The sequence below is a fragment of the Elephas maximus genome, chromosome 10 (genome assembly GCF_024166365.1).
Source record: "Elephas maximus indicus isolate mEleMax1 chromosome 10, mEleMax1 primary haplotype, whole genome shotgun sequence".
Taxonomy (NCBI): domain Eukaryota; kingdom Metazoa; phylum Chordata; class Mammalia; order Proboscidea; family Elephantidae; genus Elephas; species Elephas maximus.
Window position 1 is genome coordinate 118,330,084 of NC_064828.1, and position 22,830 is coordinate 118,352,913.

Consider the following 22,830-nt stretch of genomic DNA (forward strand, 5'->3'; position numbering starts at 1 on the left):
CACTGCCTGGTCCTGCGCCACCCTCGGAATTGTTGCTGCGTTGCAGCCATTGTGTCAGTGCATCTTGTTGAAATTTTTTACTGGCATCGTTCCTACTGGGACATCTTTTTCGTCACAACCACTTTCTTCATTTATGTCGACACATTCGCCTAAGGTCCTCTGGCTGCCCATCTAGAGTCTCAGATGGCATCAGGTCGACATTCCCACAGTCAGCATACCATTTACGCTGGATTTGAATTCCACGTTCAGTGCTATCCCTTGTCATTTCCTTGCTACACTTTCATCTTTGTTGGCCAGTTTCCTGTTTCAAGAATCCATTTTTGTAAAATATTCCATGGGTTTAAACCCTGGGACACAAGGAGGTGACACAACTACCCAGTTTGCTGTCCATGCATGAGCTGGTAACAGATGCTCATTTTTTAGATGCACTTGTGGACTCAGGAACTAGAACCATTAATAGATGGTGAGGACCGAAGTCTGGACTGTATTGCTGGGGGGCTGGGGTTATTAAACCCTGGTCACTGGAACCCATGCATATCAGAGCTGTGCAAAGTGAAGATCATCTGTACTTAAATGTAACAAAAATCAAACATTAAGAGTAAGTGTTCACTTAAGTAGCCAAACATTAGAACCATTTCAGTCAACACTAGAAACTGGCCAGGAATGTCCGCTATCAGTGTTATTTAACGATGACTTGAAGGTTTTAGCAAATACAATAAGCCAAGTGTGATGATATAAACATTAGAGAAGAATAGATCCAGTTCTTTTTCTGATATGACTGTATACCTACACGTTGGGGGTCCCCAAGACCACCCCAAGTTTGGTGATTCACTAGAAGGACCAGCAGGACTCAGCATATAGTTACACTCGCAGTTATGATTTGTTCCAGTGAAGGGATACAAGGCTAAACCTGCAAAGGGAAAAGGTGCATGGGGTGAAGTCCAGGGGAAACCAGGGGCAAGCTTCCAGAGTCCTCAGGCAGTGGAGTCACACAGCACAGGCTTACTTCCTCCAGTAACAAGTTCTGACAACACCTGTGAAGTGTTGTCTGTCAGGGAAGCTCACTAGAGACTCATCGTCCAGGGTTTTTATTGGGTGTTGATCTGTGAGAACCTCTGCCTGGCATATTCCAGACTCCAGGAAGGAGTGCCCCCAAAATTCATGTCAACTTGGCTAGGTCACGGTTACCAGTATTGTGTGGGTGTCCACCAATTTATGATTGGATGTGATTATCCTATATGTTATAAATCCTAACCCCTATGATGTTAATGAGACAGGAATAAAGGCAGTTATGCTAGTGAGGTAGGACTCAATCTACAAGATTAGGTTGTATCTTAAGTCAGTCTCTTTTGAGACAGAAAAGAGAGAAGTGAGCAGAGAGGAGTGGGACCTCATTACCACCAAGCAAGGAGAGCCAGGAGCAGAGTGCGTCCTTTGGACCCAGGGTCCCTGTGCTGCGAAGCTCCTGGACAGGGGAAGATTGAGGACAAGGACCTTCCCCCAGAGCCAACAGAGAGAAAGCCGTTCTCTGGAGCTGGCACCATGAATTCAGACTCCTAGCCTCCTAAACTGTGAGAGAATAAACTTGTGTTTGTGAAAGGCATCCCCTTGTGGTATTTCTGTTTGAGCAGCACTAGATGGCTAAGACAGGAATGGTGGGAACCTTCTTGAAATCTGTTTCCAGTACCAGTCAAGGACCCAGCCTTGCAAGCAGGCTTTTCTAAGAGGAGTAGTTTCTGCCCAGCTGAGCTAACTGGTTTCTGTGTGGCTGAGAAAACCCACTGCTGTCATGAGATACTTTGCTAAGCTTTCTGGAAATAAGCTGAAAATAAAGGCCAATAGCTTTTCTCCTATGGCAGTAAGAACCTGGAAATGGGGACACATTTCTGTATATATAGCAGGAAAAGATAAGCTGCTTCAAAATAAAGGTGTAGAAGTTGAAACTGCAGAAAACTCAGATTTTACTGAAAGACATAAGATGTGAACAGATGAGAAAGCTTAGGAGGATTTCATACCATAAAAATGCCAATCCTCCCAAGTTAGTATGTAAATGTAACATAATTAGATGAGGATAAAAATATCTTAAAATTCACATGGAATAACAAATGCCTAAGAGTAGCCAATAAATGAGTAACGAAGGAAGACTTTCCTTACTAGATGACATGCTGCAAAGCTGCTGTAATCAAGTCAGTGTGGTGTTCATATAGACAGGTGGGACAGACGAGGGAACCCTGAAATAGATGCTTCGCAATAGTCAGACATAGCATATATGAGAATTCAGGACACTGTACCAGGGGTAGTTCAGTTCAGTAGAAGTGTGGATTACTTAATGGGGATGACACAACTGGCTATGCTGCAAAAATTAAGTGTCCTCAAAACTAATGTTTAAAAAACCTTGAAAGAAAATCTAAGAGACCATATATATGGTGTAGGGATAGGGGAACCCTTATTAACCTAGACTGGAAAATCAGAAGCTATACAGGAAGATATAAACATATTGGACTATGTAAACATTTAAACACACTGTATGGAATAGATACCACAACTATTCAAAGGATAGACTGGAAAAATAGTTACCATGCAGATGACAAATGGTTAATACATGCTATACAGAACCTTTGAAAATTGTCAGGAAAAGCAACAAACAGAAAAATGGGGAAATTATATGAATAGATGATTCACAGAGAGCAAACCCTAATGGCCAACAAAGAAAAACGAACACACTCCTGAGTAGTGAGGGAAATGTAAGCCAATGGGCTTATCCTACACAGGCTGGCTGGGTTCTAAAGGAGTTGTATTGTTTGTTTCTCATGCGGAGGGGAAGGAAAAGGGTACTTGTATATTGCTAGTGAAAACATGAGGTGGTGTAGCTTGTTCTGGAAACCAATCTGGCTACATAAGTGTGAATTAAAATAGGCAGTGTCCTGGCAAATACTAGAAATGGTGGATGCCCATCCAAGGAGAAGGGCTAAATACATCCTGGCAACCTACCTCAAGGAGTATAACACAGATGTTAGCAGTGGTGAGAGTTTTGCTGTTTACCTGAGGGGTTTCCACCAGGTATGGAGAGAGAAAAGCAAGATGCAGAGGGTGCCCAGACAGCGTGTGCGCGTCCATATACATATGTGTGCCTGTACATGTGTAGACACACATCTGGGCAGGGTCGAGAGCACTGAGGGATGCATAAGGATCCACCCCAGATAATCCCCCAAGGCATTTGGGATGGGAGGAGGTGGAACGGAGAGAGGATGTGGGCAAAGAGTGGAAGTGGGGAGCTGTTGAAAAAGTGGGGAAAAAAAGATTATAAAAATTGCATGTGTCTGACTACATTTATTAGTTCTTGTAAATTTGTATTCATGAGTCATTACCTGTGGCAGGGTCTGCTAGTCCTCTGTCTTATACCTTCCCCCTTCCTTAGTGACAGAACTCTGGTTTTATTGAGGCGGGTGGGAAGCAGTGTGCAAGACTAGCAGATACATTTCCCAGCTTCCCCTGCAGTGAGAGATGTCCATGTGACTAGTTCTGACCAATGAGGTGAGAGCCAGAAGTTGTGAGATAAGGCTCCTGGGAAAGTTTCTTAAAAGGGAGTAGCCAGGTGGTTGGGCCCTTTCTGTCGTTTTAGATTTCCTGCTGCTCCCTGCCTGGAATAGAGGCATGATGGGTGCAACTTTAGCAGCCATGCTGAACCTTGAGAGGACCTTCAGAATGGGAGCCACCCAGTAATGGTGGCAGAATCTGGAGTCCTGGCAACCATGGGTTCCTGTCAACCCACTAGCCCGGGACTCCCTACCGCCCAACTTCTTTTATGTGAGAAGGAAATTAACTTTTTTAAGCCTCTGTTATTTCTGGTCTGTGTGGCAAGGAGTCAAACATAATGTCTGTTTGATACATTATATACTAAAATGCTAAAAATTAAAATACACATTCAACTAATGAAATGTTAAATTCCACGAGGGGTATTAAAAATCACGTGGACACTTCCTGGATGAAGTGTGGTCATGGATATTTGCTCTTAGGGATTTTGCTCAGGTTTGTCTAAATTCAGAGTAACTCTTGAGCCCCTGCTCACTGAAAAGTCCGGTTTTGCTTCTTTATGGAAGCAAATTATCAGAATTCAAGTCAGTATTGAACATCTTCTCTCACCACCGTAAAGTCATCTCTGCTTTAAACCAAAAAAAAAAAAAAAAAAAACTCAAACCCACTGCCATGGAGTTGATTCTGACCCTACAGCAACCCTATAGGACAGAGGAGAGCTGCCCCATAGGATCTCCAAGGCTGGAAATCTTCGCGGAACAGATGACCACATCTTTCTGCGGAATGGCTGGTGGGGTCCAATAGCCGATCTTTTGGTTGGCAGCGGAGCACTTTAACCACTGCACCACCAGGGCTCCCACCTCTGCTTTAGGGAGTATAGAGGCAGGGCTTTGAACCGGTTTGTTCAGGTCTGAACACTTGCTGAGAATTTGCATTTCTAACAAGCAAAAAGAAGGTCAGTGAAAAAGAGGAAGACCCTCAACGAGATGAACTGACACAGTGGCTGTGACAATGGGCTCAAGCAGAGCAACAATTGTGAGGATGGCACAGGCCTGGGCAGTGTTCGTTCTGTGGTACGTGGGGTGGCTATGAGTTGACTCTGTGGCACCTAACAAGTCCCAAGGAAGTTATACCTAAGAATCACCTGGCGACCTTGTTAAAAGGTAGATTCTGGTTCATTATAACTGGAGTGGAAATGTAAATTCTCAGCAGAAAACTTGTTAGAGATGCAAATTCTTAGCAGGGGTTCAAACCAGAATGAACCGGTACCAATCCCTATAGAAAAGGCCTATTTAACCCAGAGTCTCGGGGAGCAGAGACTGTGTAATTAAACACCTGGGGAGTGCCGTAATACGTGTGCCTTCTGCCCTGTTTCCAGCCACGCCCTCCCCCTTCAGGTATTTTTGTGCTAGGCTTTTTTTTTTTTTTTAACAGAACTTGTGGGAAAGGAATGGGATGGCGGCCCTTGTGAGGGTGCCTTATGGGGGGAGGGTGCGCATTATTTCCATAAAAGTACCTTAAGTGGCACAGAAAATAGCATTCTGCTTTTAGTCAGGTTCGCGATTATTCTCTGGATTCACTTGTGTATTAGAATAATTATCTTAGCACGTTAACTTGACAAGGCTTTTTTGAAGCAAAAGGGAAAATGTCACCATAACTTCAGAGAAAGAGTGTAACATGGAGAGGTGGCAGGCAAAGGCTTGAGAGGAGCCTCAGATTAGACTGGGCTTTTGAAGACCTGGAATTAGAAACGGTGTATCATCTCTTACATAATATTTCTTGCTTAAATTGCATTTCATAACTAGCTACTTATTCTTGGGTTTCAGTAAACAGTTCAAGCCTAGGCAATGTTTTTTTTCCCTCATACATGGAGAAACGTCAGTGACAGTAACAGCGCTGCCATCTCTCCCGTTTCTCTTGGAACCGCGGTGTTTTGAGTCATTGGTAGGTGCTGTTGAGTTGATGTTCAACTCCTCACAACCCCGTGTGACAGAGGAGAGCTGCCCCAAGGGGCTTTCCAGGCCGTCCTCTTTACGGGCCTCTGCTGTGGGCAGAACCTGAAGCTTTTGTAACTATTAGCTTGCCAACTGTTAATAGTAGGGCATACTCCAACATTAGGAAAAGGAAAGTACGACCGGAAATACTGATGGGACATGACGGGAAGCTTTCTCCAGCTTTGCCAGAGCGTGTTTATAAAGAAGCTGGAGAGCTGTTAAGTAAAAGCGTTTTTCTTTTTTTTTTTTGCTTTGCTCATTAGGAGTTGCTTAGGGTTATTCTACAGTAGCCTTTGATTTGGAATAGTATAAAACCAAAATATATCACCAGGGTAAGAAACGAAACATCAGCACTGACATTCTCTGCTCCGTTTTCTTTTTTCCATGTAGTTCTAAAGCAGGTGCTCTTTTCTTCCCTTTAAAATTATTTGAGGTATAATTTACATACAGAGAAATGTACAAACCCTAATACAGTTCGCTGAGTTTTGACAAATTTATATACCCACCATCAAGATTAACAGAAATGGCACAAGTGGATGGCTTTAAAACAAAGGGAAATTTATTTTCGCACAGTTTAGTAGGCTAGAAGTCCGAAGTCTGGGCATCAGCTCCAGGGGAAGTTTCTCTCCCTTTATCAGTTCTGGAATAAGGTCTTTATCATAAATCTTCCCGTGGGCTAGGAGCTTCTCAGGCAGAGGGACCCCAGGTCCAAAGGTTGCGCTCTGTTCCAGGTGCTTCTTTTTTGGTGGTATGAGGTCCACCACCCCACGTGCTTGTTTCCCTTTCCTTTTATCTCTTGTAAGCTAAAAGGTGGTGCAAGCCACACCCCAGGGAAACTCTCTACATTGGATCAGGGATGTGACCTTAGTAAGGTTGTTACAATCCCACCCTAATCGTCTTTAACAAAATTATAATCACAAAATGGAGGACAACCACACAGCACTGGAAATCATGGCCCAGGCAAGTTGACAGATATTTTGGGGGGGACACAATTCAATCCATAACACCCACCGTCAAGATAATGGTATTTCCCTCACCATAGAAAGTCCTGAATGCACGGCAGGGCCTCCCGCTCTCTCACTGTGGGTTAGTTCCACCTGGTGTAGAAATCGATAGAGGGAGCGGAGTCCTGTGTTATGTGCTCTTTTGTGTCTGGCTTCCTTTGCTCAAAGTAACAGTTTTGAGATTCATTCATGTTGGTGTATTTGTCAGTAATTTGTTCTTTTATTGTCCGTTGTAGAAATGTACCAATTTATCCATTTTTCTATTGATGGGCAGTTGCGTTGTTTTGTCTTGGATAAATAACCTAGGAGTGATGGAATTACTGGGTCATAGGGCAGGTGGTTGTTTATAAGATACTACCAAACGTTCCTAAAGTGGCTGCAACACTCATACTCTGTACCAGCTGGAGGTTCTATCTCACAGCTCCAAATACACCCTTCTTTGCTGTGTGACAATGAGTTGGACCCTGTAAACAATTCTCCTGCCAGTGGAGCAATGCTAGGCCTTGTCAGTAGAGGGCACTAGAGGGCTTTTCTTTTTGCCCGCAGGTGGCTTCCCACCAAGTCTCACCTTTGGGCCACCATCTCAGCCTTTACACCTCAGTGGACCCCACCCTCTCCAAAGAGGTCTGAGTCTCACCCTGGGATGGTGTTGGGCTGTTCTCCAAGTTTGTTCCTTCCTTGGGCGTTCCAGACACGACCCCCTGAGCCTGTGCTTCCAGTGCAGCCTTCCTGGTGGCCTGGGGAAGCCCACCAGGACAGGAGCCCCGTGCGTGGCTGGAGGACCTGCAGTGTCTCCCCTGTTCCCAGCTGCTCTCCATACCTGTCAGAAGGCCGCAGGGTGCACCCACCTGGGCCCTGTCCCATTATCTCCTGGCCTCCACTCCACAACAGTAAACAAGTGGGTGTCAAGTATTCCACTAAAAATTTACAAAAACCTCCGTGGGCTGGGCTGACCCTTTAGCACAGTCTGCGGACCCTGGTCTGGTCCATGGTTTGCAAATGCGGCATCAGTCACCTGGACGGGATGTCGGAGTCCCCTGGGGGGCCTGACTGCTGCCCCAGCCACAGTGTCCGGGTTGGGAAATTGGGGCTCTGCTATGCATTTCTCACAAGTTCTGGCCACTGCTCCTGCTGCTGCCTGCGGTGTGGGGCTCTTCGAAGTGCCCTTCCCTGAGGCCCCGCCCCTCCACAGGTCCCCTCTTCCCAGGCCCCTCCACCCCCACCAAGATTGTGTCACCTGCATAATGCAGGTTGTTAATGAGTTTTCCTCCAACTTCGCGGATTATTTGCCTACAGATTGACTAGCTATGGTGAAAGGATACAACCCTGAGGTACATCTTTCCTGACTTTAAACCACACAAGTTCCCCTTGTTCCGTTTGAACAACTGCCTCTTGATCTACGTAAAGGTTCCTCATGAGCACAATTAAGTGTTCTGGAATTCCCATTCTTCACAATGTTATCCATAGTTTGTTACAATCCACACAGTGAAATGCCTTTGTGTAACCAAGAAAACACAGGTAGAGGTAGAGCCAAGATGGTAGAATAGACAGACACTTCCGGTGAGCCCTCTTTACAACAAAGACCCCAAAAAACAAGTGAAACGAGTATATTGGTGACAAGCTGGGAGCACTGAGCTTCAAAGGCAAGCTTAGAAAATGGACTGAGGGGCACAGGGAGGAAGAGACTGTTCAGAAGCAGAGAGGAGTTACCGGACCTGAATCGCAGGGAGCCCTCAGGCACCATTCCTGGAGCAACGGCAGCGATGGGCTGGTACTAGTGTTCAGCCGCAGTTTCCTCAGGGAGAAGCGGCCAGCCACACAGCCTACTCACACCTCCGGAACCTGAGGAGAACAGTGCTCTTGGCAAAAGTTAAGTACTTGCATATATTACCGTCCCCTCCACCCCCAAGCTGGTTTCAGTGGCTGTTGATCTCCCTGGGCCTGAGATAGGCCATGCTGAGCTCCTAGAGCCATCCTCCCGGCCTTGGAAAAGGAATAAATTTGCAATTGGGTGAAAAGATAATTTGCCAGCTCCACTAACTGAGGGAGCTCAGGATAGAAGCGGCTCCTGTCCAGGCATAAATGGTCTGTGGACTTTGAGTACCTTTCCGCTCTGCATGGACCTGTGTGGGACTATTTCAGGAGAATAGGCCCTTGTTGGCAGACTCCAATCATTTCAGCTCTGCAGCACAGAGGTGGGTGTTTGATCCTTGACATTGCTTTGCCTATTAAACAGGGTCCTCACCTACCGACATCAGGGGCCTAAGGACTGGTGGCTCCACTCAGGTCACCCAGCCACCCCTGACAGGGGTCTGAGGATAACTGGTACCTCCCAGTCCTTAAAACCAAAAACATTAGGTGCCCATGGTCTGTCTGCAGAACCCACCCACCTGCACGCTTTAGGGAACAGGGATATGCTTTCCTCAGAGACACATTGGGGAAGATTCTCAGCCCGCTGGCCTTGTTCAGGGTGTGACCCCCTGCTGCAACCAGATACCGGTACCTTCACCAATCACCCCTGCCCCTCTAAGACTGTAGGACAGAGCCTGTACCACACACTTGATGATCAGCTACCTGGCCATCTGAGCGGAATTCACACAAGAAAAGTGAATGGACTCCAAGACTGATATACCTGATAACAGGTCTAGCCATCTGGGGACAGGACATCAGAGCTCCAAAGGTGAAAAAAATCAAACTAGCTCACTCAAGCAGCCCATTTGGGCATATCGAAACAAGAAAAAGAAGCTACAACACAGGAAACAAACACAAAATAAACCAATACAATAACTTATAGATGGCTTGGAGACAATAGTCAATATCAAGTCACAAAAAGAAACAGACCGTGATCACCTCAACAAGCTCTCAAAGAATCAAGGGATCTTCTAGATGAAAGTGCCTTCCTGGAATTACCAGAGCCAGAATACAAAAGATTAATATACAGAACCCTTCAAGACATCAGGAAGGAAACCAGGCAATACGCAGAACAAGCCAAGGAACACACAGATAAAGCAGTTGAAGGAATTAAAAAGATTATTCAGGAACATGATGAAAAATTTAATAAGCTGGAAAAATCCGTAGACAGCAATCAGATTTTCAGAAGATAACAATAAAATTAGAGAAGTAGATAACTCAATAGAAAGTCAGAGGAACAGAATCGAGCAAGTGAAGGCAGAATTCCTGAACTTGAAGATTAAGCATTGGCACCAATATATTTGAAGAAAAATCAGATAAAAGGATTTTAAAAAAATGAAGAAAGCTTAAGAATCATGTGGGACTCTATCAAAAGAAATAACTTACGAGTGACTGGAGTACAAGAACAGGGGGATGACAGAAAATACAGAGAGAATTGTTGAAGATTCGTTGGCAGGAAACTCCTCTGATATCATGAAAAGTGAGAAGATATCTATCCAAGATGCTCATTGAACTCCACATGAGGGAGATGTTAAAAGAAAGTCACCAAAACATACTATAATCAAACTTGCCAAAACCAAAGATAAAGAGAGAATTTTAAGAGCAGCTAGGGATAAATGAAAAGTCACCTACAAAGGAAAGTCAATAAGAATAAGCTCAGACTACTCGGCAGAAACCATGCAGGCAAGAAGGCAATGGGATGACTTGTATAAAAAATTGAAAGAAAAAAATTGCCAGCCAAGAATCATATATCCAGCAAAACTGTCTCTCAAATATGAAGGTGAAATTAGAACATTTCCACATAAACAGAAGTTTAAGGAATTTGTAAAAACCAAACCAAAACTACAAGAAATACTAAAGGGAGTTCTTTGGTTAGAAAATCAAGAATATGAGGTATCAACCCAAGACTACAACACTGGGCAGGGCAACCAGAAGTCAACCCAGACAGGGAAATCACAAAAATAAATCAAGATTAAAAAAAAAGCTCAAAGCAGGGAAACAGCGATGTTAGTATTTAAAAGAAGACAACATTAAAACAAAAAAGAGGGACTAAGAAATGTAGTCATACACCTTCCATATGGAGAGGAAGACAAGGCGATACAAAGAAATAAAAGTTAGGTTTAAATTTAGAAAAATAGGGGTAAATAATAAGGTAACTGCAAAGGAGACAAACTATCCTACACATCAAAATAAAATACAAGAAAAAAAAGAGACTCAGCAGAAACAAAATCAACAAAAACAAATACGAAGAAAGGACAATATATAATCTACTCAGCACATAAAATTAAGTGGGAAAAAGAAACTGTCAGCAACACACAAAAAAAGACATCAAAATGATAGGACTAAAAATTCATGTGTATCCATAATTACGCTGAATGTAAATGGACTAAATGCACCAATAAAGAGACAGAGGGTGGCAGAATGGATTAAAAAACACAATTCATCTATATGCTGCCTACAAGAGACACACCTTAGACTTAGAGACACAAACAAAAACTCAAAGGATGGAAAAAAAATATATCAAGCAAACAACAATCAGAAAAGAGCAGGAGTGGCAATATTAATTTCTGACAAAATAGACTTTAAAGTTAAATCCATCAGAAAGGGTAAGGAAGGGCCCTATATAATGATTAAAGGGACAAAATACCAAGAAGATATAACCATATTAAATATTTATGCACCCAATGACAGGGCTGCAAGATACGTAAAACAAACTCTACCAGCGTTAAAAAGTGAGATAGCTCCACAATAATAGTAGGAGACTTCAACACACCACTTTCGGTGAAGGACAGGACATCCAGAAAGAAGTTCAGTAAAGACACGGAAGGTCTAAATGCCACGATCAATCAACTTGACCTCGTAGACATATACAGAACACTCCACCCAACAGCAACCAACTATACTTTCTTTTCTAGTGCACATGGAACATTCTCTAGAATAGACCACATATTAGGTCATAAAGCAAGCCTTAGCAGAATCCAAAACACTGAAATATTACAAAGCATCTTCTCTGACCATAAGGCCATGAAAGTGGAAATCAACAACAGAAAAAGCAAGGAAAAGAAATCAAACACTTCGAAACTGAATAATACCCTGCTCCAAAAGGACTGGATTATAGAACACATTAAGGATGGAATAAAGAAATTCATAGACTCCAATGAGAATGAAAACACTTCCTATCAGAACCTGTGGGACACAGCAAAAGCAGTGCTCAGAGGTCAATTATGTTAATAAATGCACACATCCAAAAAGAAGAAAGGCTCAAAATCAAAGAATTATCCCTACACCTTGAACAAACAGAAAGAGAGCAACAAAAGTAACCCTTAGGCACCAGAAGAAAACAAATAATAAAAATTAGACTAGAACTAAAGGAAATAGAAAACAGAAAAAAACATTGAAAGAATTAACAAGACCAAAAGCAGGTTCTTTGAAAAAACCAACAAAATTGATGAACCATTGGCCAAACTGACAAAAAAACAGGAGAGGAAGCAAATAACCTGAATAAGAAATGAGATGGGCGATATTACAATAGACCCAACTGAAATTAAAAGAATCGTATCAGATTATTATGAAAAATTGTACTCTAACAAATTTGAAAACCTAGAAGAAATGGATGAATTCCTAGAAACACACTACCTACCTAAACTAACACAAACAGAGGTACGACAACTAAATAGACCCATAACAAAAGAAGAGATTGAAAAAGTAATCAAAAAACTCCCAACGACAAAAAAAAAGCCCTGGCCTGGACAGCTTCACTGCAGAGCTCTACCAAACTTTCAGAGAAGAGTTAACACCACTACTACTAAAGGTATTTCAGAGCATAGAAAAGGATGGAATACTCCCAAACTCATTCTATGAAGCTAGCATATCCCTGATATGGTAAAGACACAACAAAAAAAGAAAAGTACAGACCTGTATCTCTCATGAACTTAGATGCAAAAATCCTCAACAAAATTCTAGCCAATAGAATTCAACAACATATCCAAAAAACAATTCACCATGACCAAGTGGGATTCATACCAGGTATGCAGGGATGGTTCAGCATTAGAAAAACAATTAATGTAATCCACCACATAAATAAAACAAAAGACAAGAATCACATGATTTTATCAATTGATGCAGAAAAGTCATTTGACAAAATTCAACACCCATTCATGATAAAAACCCTCAGCAAAATAGGAATAGAAGGAAAATTCCTTAACATAATAAAGGGCATTTATACAAAGCCAATAGCCAACATTATCCTAAATGGAGAGTGCCTGAAAGCTTTCCCCTGGAGATCAGAAACCAGACAAGGATGCCCTTTATCACCACTCTTATTCAACATTGTGCTGGAAGTCCTAGCCAGAGCAATTAGGCTAGATAAAGAAATAAAGGCCATCCAGATTGGCAAGGAAGAAGTAAAAGTATCTCTATTTGCAGATGACATGATCTTATACACAGAAAACCCTAAAGAATCCTCCAGAAAACTACTGAAACTAATAGAAGAGTTCAGCAGAGTATTGGGATACAAGATAAACATACAAAAATCAGTTGGATTCCTCTACATCAACAAAAAAAACATCAAAGAGGAAACCACAGAATCAATGCCATTTACAGTAGCTCCCAAGAAGATACTTAGGAATAAATCTTACCAGAGATGTAAAAGACTTATACAAAGAAAACTACAAAACACTTCTGCAAGAAACCAAAAGAGACCTATATAAGTGGAAAAACATACCTTGGTCATGGATAGGAAGACTTTACATTATAAAAATATATGTTCTATCAAAAGCAATCTATAGATTTCATGCAATTCTGATCCAAATTCCAATGACATTTTTTAATGAGATGGAGAAACAAATCACAAACTTCACAGGAAGAGAAAGAGGCCCCGGATAAGTAAAGCATTAATGAAAAAGAAGAACAAAGTGGGAGGCCTTACTTTACCTGATTGTAGAACCTATTATACCACCACAGTAGTCAAAACAGCCTGGTACTGGTACAACAACAGATACATAGACCAATGGAACCGACTTGAGAATCCAGAAGAAATCCATCCACATATGAGCAGTTGATATTTGACAAAGGCCCCAAAACAGTTAAATGGGGAAAAGACAGTCTTTTTAACAAATGGTTCTGGCATAATTGGATATCCATCTGCAAAAAAATTAAACAAGACCCATACCACACACCATGCACAAAAACGAGCTCAAAACGGATCAAAGACCTAAATATAAAATCTAAAATTATAAAGACCATGGAAAAAAAAATAGGGACAATGTTAGGAGCCCTAATACACGGCATAAACAGTATACAAAACATTACTAACAATGCAAAAGAAAAACTATATAACTGGGAGCTCCTAAAAATCAAACACCTATGCTCATCCAGGAACCCTGGCACCATAGTGGTTAAGTGTTACAGCTGCTAACCAAAAGGTCGGCAGTTCGAATGTGCCAGGCACTCCTTGGAAACTCTATGGGGCAGTTCTACTCTGTCCTATAGGGTCGCTATGAGTTGGAATCAACTCGACGGCACTGGGTTGGGTATGCTCATCCAAAGACTTCACCAAAAGAGTAAAAAGATTACCTACAGACCGGGAACAAGTTTTTAGCTATGACGTTTCTGATCAGTGCCTGATCTTTAAAATCTACATGATACTGCAAAGACTGAACTACAAAAAGACAATAACCCAATTAAAAAATGGGCAAAAGATATGCACAGGCACTTCACTAAAGAAGACATCCAGGTAGCTAACAGATACATGAGGAAATGGTCACAATCATTAGCCATTAGAGAAATGCAAATCAAAACTACAATGAGATTACATCTCCAACAAGGCTGGTATTAATCAAAAACACACAAAATAATAAATGTTGGAGAGGCTGTGGAGAGACTGGAACACTTATACACTGCTGGTGGGAATGTAAAATGGCACAACCACTTTGGAAATCGATTTGGCGCTTCCTTAAAAAGCTAGAAATAGAACTACCATATGATCTAGCAATCCCACTCCTCGAAATACATCCTAGAGAAATGAGCCTTTACACGAACAGATATTATGCACACCCATGTTCATTGCAGCACTGTTTACAACAGCAAAAAGATGGAAGCAACCAAGGTGCCCATCAATGGATGAATGGATAAATAAATTATGGTATATTCACACAATGGAATACTACGCATCGATAAAGAACAGTGAGGAATCTGTGAAACGTTTCATAACATGGAGGAATCTGGAAGGCATTATGCTGAGTGAAATTATTTGCAAAAGGACAAATATTGTATAAGACCACTATTATAAGAACTTGAGAAATAGTTTAAACAGAGAAGAAAATATTCTTTGATGGTTATGAGAGTGGGGAAGGAGAGAGAGTGGGAGGGGGTATTCACTAATTAGATAGTAGATAAGAACTGCTTTAGGTGACGGGAAAGACAGCACACAATACAGGCAAGGTCAGCACAACAGGACTAAACCAAAAGCAAAGGAGTTTCCTCAATATACTGAATGTTTCCAAGGCCAGTGTAGCAGGGGCGGGGGTCTGGGGACCATGGTTTCAGGGGACATCTAAGTCAATTGGCATAATAAAATCTATTAAGAAAACACTCTGCATCCCACTTTGGAGAGAGGTGTCTGGGGTCTTAAACGCTAGGAAGCGGCCATCTAAGATGCATCAATTGGTCTCAATCCATCTGGACCAAAGGAGAATGAAGAACACCAAGGACACAAGGTAATTGCAATCCCAAGAGACAGAAAGGGCCACATAAACCAGACAGTACATCGGCCTGAGTCCAGAAGAACTAGATGGTGCCTGGCTACAACCAATGACTGCCCTGACAAGGAACACAACAGAGAACGTCTGAGGGAGCAGGAGAGCAGTGGGATGCAGACCCCAAATTCTCATAAAAAGACCAGACTTAATGGTCTGACTGAGACTAGAAGGACCCCGGTGGTCATGGCCCCAGACCTGTTGGCCCAGGACAGGAACCATTCCCAAAGCCGACACTTCAGACAGGGATTGGACTGGACAATGGGATGGAGAGGGATGCTGGTGAGGAGTGAGCTTCTTGGATCAGGCGGACACTTGAGACCATGTTGGTATCTCCTGCTTGGAGGGGAGATGAGAGGGTGGAGGGGGTTAGAAGCTGGTGAAATGGACATGAAAAGAGAGAGTGGAGGGAGGGAGTGGGCTGTCTCCTTAGGGGGAGAGCAACTGGGAGTATATAGTAAGGTGTATGTAAGTTTTTGTGTGAGAGACTGGCTTGATTTGTAAACTTTCACTTAAAACACAATAAAAATTAAAGAAAAAGAAAACACAGGTGAACATCCTTCTGGTATTCTCTGCTTCCAGCCAAGATCTATCCAACATGGGTAATAAAGTCTCTCATTCCACACCCTCTTCTGATTCCAGCTTAAATTTCTGGCAGTTTCCTGTCGGTCTACTGCTGCTACTGCTTTTGAATGATCTTCAGTAAAATTTTCCTTGCGTGCGATATTAATGATATTCTTTAATAATTTCTACATTCCATTGGGTCACCTGTCTTTGGAATGGGCACAAATATGGAGCTCTTCCAGCTGGTTGGCCAGGTAGCTGTCTTCCAAATTTCTCGGCACAGCTGAGTGAGCACTTCCAGCATTGCATCCATTTGTTGAAATACCTCAATTGGTATTCCATCAGTTCCGGAGGTGCTGTTTTTTGCCGATGCCTTCAGTGCGGCTTGGACTTCTTCTTTCGATACCGTCAGCTCTTGATTACATGCTACCTCCTGAAGTGGCTGAACGTCGACCAGTTCTTTCTGGTTCACAGATAAGCGAGCACAATGGGAAGACAGAGCCACGTGAAGAGCACCAAAGAACCGTAGCTCCTGGGAGAGACAAGGATGTCCCCCTAGAGCTGCGCCCCGAATTCATACTTCTGTTTGTTAAAGCCACCCACTTGGGGTATTTGTGTTATTACAGTGGCTTGAGATGACTGAGACCATTGAGAATGATTTTCCAAAAAGCATAAAACCCTAACTTTCGTGTTGTTTGTGGCAGAGGCAATCCTGACTCACAGCAACCCCATATGACAGGGTAGCTGACGGGAAATTGGAGGATTGTTGAGCATATTGAATGCCAGGTGAGGGCCCTAGGCAGGTGTTATGACCCTCTCAAAGGATGGCTTGAGGGACAGACACATGTATAGATCCAGAATACTGAAGTGGACACGCACATCGAGGTTGTTGTTGTTGTTAGGTGCCATCTAGTCGGTTTCGACTCACAGAACAAACCACTGCCTGTCCTGCGCCATCCTCACAATCGTTGTTATGCTTGAGCCCATCATTGCCGCCACTGTGTTGGTCCATATCATTGAAGGTCTTCCTGGTTTTTGATGACCCTCTACCAAGCAAGATGTCCTTCTCCAGGGACTGATCCCTCCTGATAACACGTCCAAAGTATGTGAGAGGTGGTCTCGCCATCCTTGCATTTAAGGAGCATTCTGGCTGTACTTCTTCCAAGGCAGATTTGTTCATTCATTCATCTTCACCAACACCACAGTTCCAAGGCCTCAGTTCTTCTTCTGTCTTCCTTATTGTCCTCCAGCTTTCTTTCGCATGCATATAAGGTGATTGAAAACACCACGGCTTGGGTCAAGTACACCTTAGTCCTTAAAGTGACTCTTTACTTTTTAACACTGTAAAGAGGTCTTTTGCAGCAGATTTGTCCAGTGTAACATGTCTTTTGATTTCCTGGCTGTTGCTTCTGTGGGTGTTAATTGTGGATTCAGGTAAAATGAAATCCTTGACAACTTCAATCTTTCCTCCATTTATCATGAAGTTGCTTATTGGTCCAATTGTGAGGATTCTTGTTTTCTTTATGTTGAGGTGTAACCCCTACTGAAGGCTGTGGTCTTGGATCTTCATCACTACATGGAGGTACAGCTGGCATTTCCATGGTTGGAGTATCCCCTGCTAAACGGAATCCATTGCTTGTCTGTAGACAGAATGACTGCATTTCTGCCAGTTGCCCAAATAGCTCCCCAGGAATCGAATCTGGTAAGGGGGGTGTGCTCCCCATGAAGCAGAGTTGTCCCCTGAAGCTTGTGGGTTCCCTGCACAAGGAAGGCATTCAGGAAGGGCCTGCGTGTCACAGGTACTAATGGGAGGCAGGTGGACCTGCCGCTTGAGACCCTCGGGGACCCACACCTGCTGCCCCCACCTGGTGGGCTCTGTTGGCAGCGTGATATGGTGGGCCCAGGAGGGGCCTTGAGGGGTGTCAGCAGTGTGGGCTTTGATGGGATATAGATGTCTGTGGCGAGCTGCCGCGGGGGTAGGGCGGCCACCGCTCACTGTTCTTGAGGTCCTTTGGCACCAACAGTCAGAGGGAAGGATGTTTGCGCCACCGTCACACTGCGATTAGACACGCACGGTGCCCTGCAGAGCAGGCGGTCCAGGCACCAGAGCCAGTCGCGGTCTTCAGGCCCCTCTGGCCTCCGCTGGGGACCCGCGCGCCCTCCGGGGAGACCCCGCTCCCGAGGCCCCGCCCGCCGGCCCTGCTGCTGTCGGGGCGCACTGACCTCCTGCCCCGCAGCCCCGCTGTCCCCTGCGTCCCCGGCCCTGGCATGGCGCGCGCGACGGGCCCCGAGCGGCGGCTGCTGGCCGTCTACACCGGCGGCACCATCGGCATGCGGAGCGAGCGCGGCGGTGAGTCGCCGTGGTCTGGGGCCCAACTGTGACTTGGGGCCCTTCTGCCCCGCCCAGAAGGGGTCCCAGTGAGGGGGCGTCGTTCCGCGCCGTTTCACAGGCTGCCTGTCCCTCCTAAATGGACCTTCTGGGGCCCAGGGGGGTAGCCCTGGAGAGAGCGGACAGGTGGCTGTGACCTTACCTGGCCCCACTGCCTGGGCTGTCTGCGCTCTCCGGTGTTTTCCCGGGCAGAGCACCTGGAGCAGTGGATTATGGTGCTGGGAGGGACCCCCAGAGTATCCGTGGGTGCACCTTCCCTGAACACACAGTCACGGGCGTTAAGGTGTTCAGGGGGCTGCCCTCACCTGGGGTGATTGGGAGGCTGTAACTTCACCCCCACCAGGACCCCACTTCTTGAGTTTCCCCTTGTTCCAAAGCCGTGTGGGTCCTGGCCCGGCAGGTAGTCCTGGGTGACACCTTTGAGGACCCATGAGTTCATGACCTGGATGGAGCAGGAGGTGGTTTCCTGGGTTGCAGCATTTTGTTTACTTTGTCCCTGAGCCTGTGGCTGAACTCACGTCAGAAAGGGATGGACTGTGTTCCTGGTCAGAGAGGAAGGAGTGGTGGCTTCACTGAGAGTGGGGCCAAGGGCCTGGGCCCGGGCGCCTGGGCTCTGGAGGCATCTCCCCCACCCCAAGCAGGGATGCTGGGGGCTCCATGCTGGGCACCCCACCAGTGCATGCTGAGCACCTTCAGGGAGGACCCCAGTTTGGGTTCTCAGGGTCAAGGATGGTGCCTTAGATTACCAGAGCAGCTGTACCCAAAACACCATAAGTGGGTAGCTTTTTAGAGAACAGAAATTTATTTTCTCTCAGTTCAAGAGGCCAGAAGTCTGCGTTCAGGGTGTGGCTGTAGCAGGAGGCTTTCTCTGTCTGCTCTGGCAGAAGGTCCACGTCTTAGCTTCTCTAGGGTTTTTCTCAGCATTGCTTGGCATCCATCTTTACTCCGTTTGTTCTGGCTTTTGTGCCTAATCTGCTCCTGTTATAACTCAAAAGTGACTGGTTTGAGACACACCCTACACTGATACGACTTCATTAAAGAAAACCTTATTCCCAAATGGGATACCATCCTGTTGTTAGATGTCTTCGAGTTGATTCTGACTCAGAGCGACCCCAAGTGACAGAGTAGAACTACCCCTTAGAGTTTCTTAGGCTGTAATCTTTACAGGAGCAGATGGCTAGGTCTTTCTCCCACGGAGCTGCTGGGTGGATTTGAACCACTGACCTTTCAGTTAGCAGCCAATTGCTTAACCATTGTGCCACCAGGGCTCCTTATCCACAGTAAAACTCCAAAAACCAAACGCATTGCCGTCGAGTCGATTCCGACTCACAGCAACCCTAGACGACAGAGTAGAACTGCCCCATAGAGTCTACAAGGAGTGCCTTGTGAATTCAAATTGCTGCCCTTTTTGGTTGGCAGCCATAGCTCTTAACCACTATGCCACCAGGGTTTTCTCATCCACAGTTTAGAGGTTAAAATTCCAACACATATTTAAACCCACTGCTGTTGAGTCGATTCCAACTCTCAGCAACGCTATAGGACAGAGTGGAACTGCCCTGTAGGGTTTCCAAGGCAGCTGAGCTCTTAAGCCACTGCGCCACCAGGGTTTAGGGGACACAATTCAATCTATAACAGATGGGAAGAGGACTGCCCCCCGGGAGCATCCAGAATGTTCTGGAGTAAGAGGGAAACGGTAGGTCCTTCCGCAATGGCTGCCCTGGTTCTGTTCTGTCTGGGGCTGTCCAGGTGGGGAGGCTCAAGCCCTTGGGACCCTTCTTGAACCTCCGTTGTTGCTTCACTTTCCCCAGTGAGGCTTCCTCCTCAGCCTCCCTCCTTCCTGGGTTCCATCCATGCACCAGGGCCCCCGAGTTCCCTGCCTTGCCAGGCCTCCCCCGACTCACCCTGTGTCGATGAGTGGCTCACCCCTGAGACAACCCTGACCTGCGCCCTTCTCTGGGGCCACCTCTGCTCGGACTCCTTCCTTGCTCCTGTTCGCTGCCCCTTCACTGTCTACAGACCACCACCCGAGGACTGCGGCTGGTCTCGGAAAGGGCTCACCTTTCTGACCCTTTGCCTCTATTTGAGAGAACGTTCTTGGCTGCTTTTCTCAGCACTTCAGCCACTGACCCACCTCCCCTTCCTCACTCTGTGGTCCTGTTCCCTGGCAGCCTCCCTGTCTACCGAAGCGCCGACTCAGAGACCACCGATGGGGCTCGATGGCTCAGTCAGCTGCTTCTCAGTCCTCTGATCCTGTTAGTCCATCTGCAATGCCTGGTGGTCAGTTCCCAGCTGGACTGGGCCCCAGGGCACAGGTCCGGGCAGGACCTGCCACCCACCCCCCCACAACACAGCCCAGGTAGGACCTGTCCCCGCCCCCAGGACATGGGCCGGCAGGACCTGCTCCCCCCTCAAGACACAGGCCCAGGTAGGACCTGCCTCCACCCTGGCCTCTTGGAGCTTCAGCACTGGGGACCTGGCTGTCCACTTTGCCCTGGAAACCTCTTCTGGGGCTCCCTTTGCCCCTGATGCAGGCTGTCTGCATGTTGGTGATGCTCAGAGGTCCATGTGATACTCCAGAGAGAGCAGACATGGCCCCTCTCCTGGGGCCTCACGGGCCTGAGAGAGGGGCTGGCATTGAACAGATGATGATGCTAATTTCTGCCGAGGAGATGCATGGGGTAGTGGTCATCTCGCTGGCCTGGACCAGCATGCTGGTGTCGGGGATGATCAGGGAGGGCTTCCTGAAGGAAGCCTGAGGGTTAGGCCCCAGGGGACAAAGGAGGAAGAGGGATGAAGTCTGTCCCAGCTGTTCCCCCATAGGGGAGATAGAACATACACACCCAAGATCCAGGGCAGGGGGTATCAGGGCGCAGGGAGACCCCCCGGGTGTGTGGCTGGCAGTCAGTTGTCCTTCAGGGCACACAGAGTGTGACCAGGGAACCTGGACTCTTGTGTGCAAAGGGAAGGCGTGCCACAGCACCACGGTCGAGGGAAGAGCAGGACCTCGTGGGAGGCCTGGGAGCCAGATGCTTGGTCCTGAGGGCCTGTTTGTGTCTGGATCCCCCGGGCCCATCAAGGGGGCATTAAACTTGGGACTGTGCCTCCAGGCCTGCTTTAGAGTGACCTGGATGGCATCAATGATTAACATGCCCCGCATGGCTGGCGAGGCCACGGTGCCATCGACAGCAGAGCCTGTTTGGATTGTTGCGTCTGCCAGTAAACAGGGGCCTCCGGGGTGGACGCCCAGTGTGTCAGGCCCTGCCAAAGTTCAGGACACCCTTCAGCCTGTCACGTCTCTGAGTTCAGCGAGGGTGTCACAGGGCAAGGGGCATCATGAATCCCAAACAACTGGTAGGCCCAAAGCCCAAGGCCGGGCAGCATCTGCAGCATACTTGGTATGGGCAGACAAGCCCGAAGGCCCCAGGAGTCCCAATGTGGCCACACTGCCTCAAAGCCCCTTGTGAGCCCGGCTCCTTGTCCATATGGCAGGGTGAGCCGAGCTTCCGGGGCCAGGCAGTCAGGGGCCTGGGAAGGCACGGGGGCATCCCTGCCATTGGCCGTGGAGGGTACAGACTGGCAAGCCTGCAGTAGTCGAGCTACGTCTACAGCTTCACGGACACTCCACCGGACCTCCCTCCGAAATGTGGCTCCACGGGTCCGTGTGTAGGAGTTTTATGTCCTGAGCTTGACATCTGCTGTTCCAGGGCTTGTTAGGGTTCTCCAAGGAAGCAGAACTAATAAGATCTATGTATAACCAAGACGAAACCAGCTGCCATGGAGCCGATCCCGACTCAGGGTGGCCCCTGTGTGCACAGTAGAACTACTCCATAGGGTTTTCATGGCTGTGCCTTTGGGATGGAGATCAGCTGGCGCTCCTTCAGAAGCGCCTCTGAGTGGGTTTGAACTGCCAACCTTCCGGTTAGTAGCCTAGTGCTGAACTGTTTTCACCATTCATGTATATACACACACTGTCACCTTTCTTACGGTCGTGTCGGCTACCTTATCTGACATTTTTATTTATGATAATAGTAAAAACTCTACCATCCAACTATTGTCATGTTAACGATATCCGTCTGTGTAAGAACGGCAGGGAAGTGGCATCTGACCTCCTCTAACTTCACGGGGCGGGGAGGAGACTCAAGGTCAACAACCCAAGGCTGGTTCCTACAAGGCAGAGGTCAGACACGCCTCCTCTCTCCGCCACCTTTACGAATTCTGACACCAGCCGTCCCTCCCACAGCACACTCCACTTCTCTGCTAAAAAAAAAACCAAACCCGTTGCCGTGGAGTCGATTCCGACTCACAGGTTTGATAATTCATTGCAGCGACCACGCAGAACTCACAGACAATACTCACAATTATGGGGTTTCTTAGTGAAGTAACAGCTTACAACTCAGGATCAGGAAGGCTCAGGACACAGTTCTTCCATCAGGACAGCTCCTCCCAGCTGTACTCGCAGGCAGGTCTCTCTCTGGCCCCTTGGCCTCTGCCCTGCTCCAGTAAGTGTTACAAAGCTCTTCTAGCTCCGCTGATTTTCAGAAGTAGATTGCCAGGCCTTCCTTCTGAGGTGCCTGTGGGTGGACTCTAACCTCCAACCTTTCAGTTAGCAGCTGAGTTCATTAACTGTTTGCACCACTTGGGGACTCAGTCGGCTTCCACAATTGTATGAATCAATTCCT

The 22,830-nt window shown here is 46.3% G+C and overlaps 1 protein-coding gene across 1 annotated transcript in view; it reads left to right on the forward strand.

Moving 5' to 3' along the window:
- The first annotated feature begins 18,030 nt into the window (after positions 1-18,030).
- Positions 18,031-22,830, forward strand: part of ASPG (asparaginase) — a 32,418-nt gene continuing 27,618 nt past the window's right edge. Inside the window, exon 1 of the mRNA XM_049897555.1 lies at positions 18,031-18,112. Within this exon, the coding sequence (XP_049753512.1) occupies positions 18,031-18,112 (82 nt within the window). The remainder of the gene's footprint in view (positions 18,113-22,830) is intronic.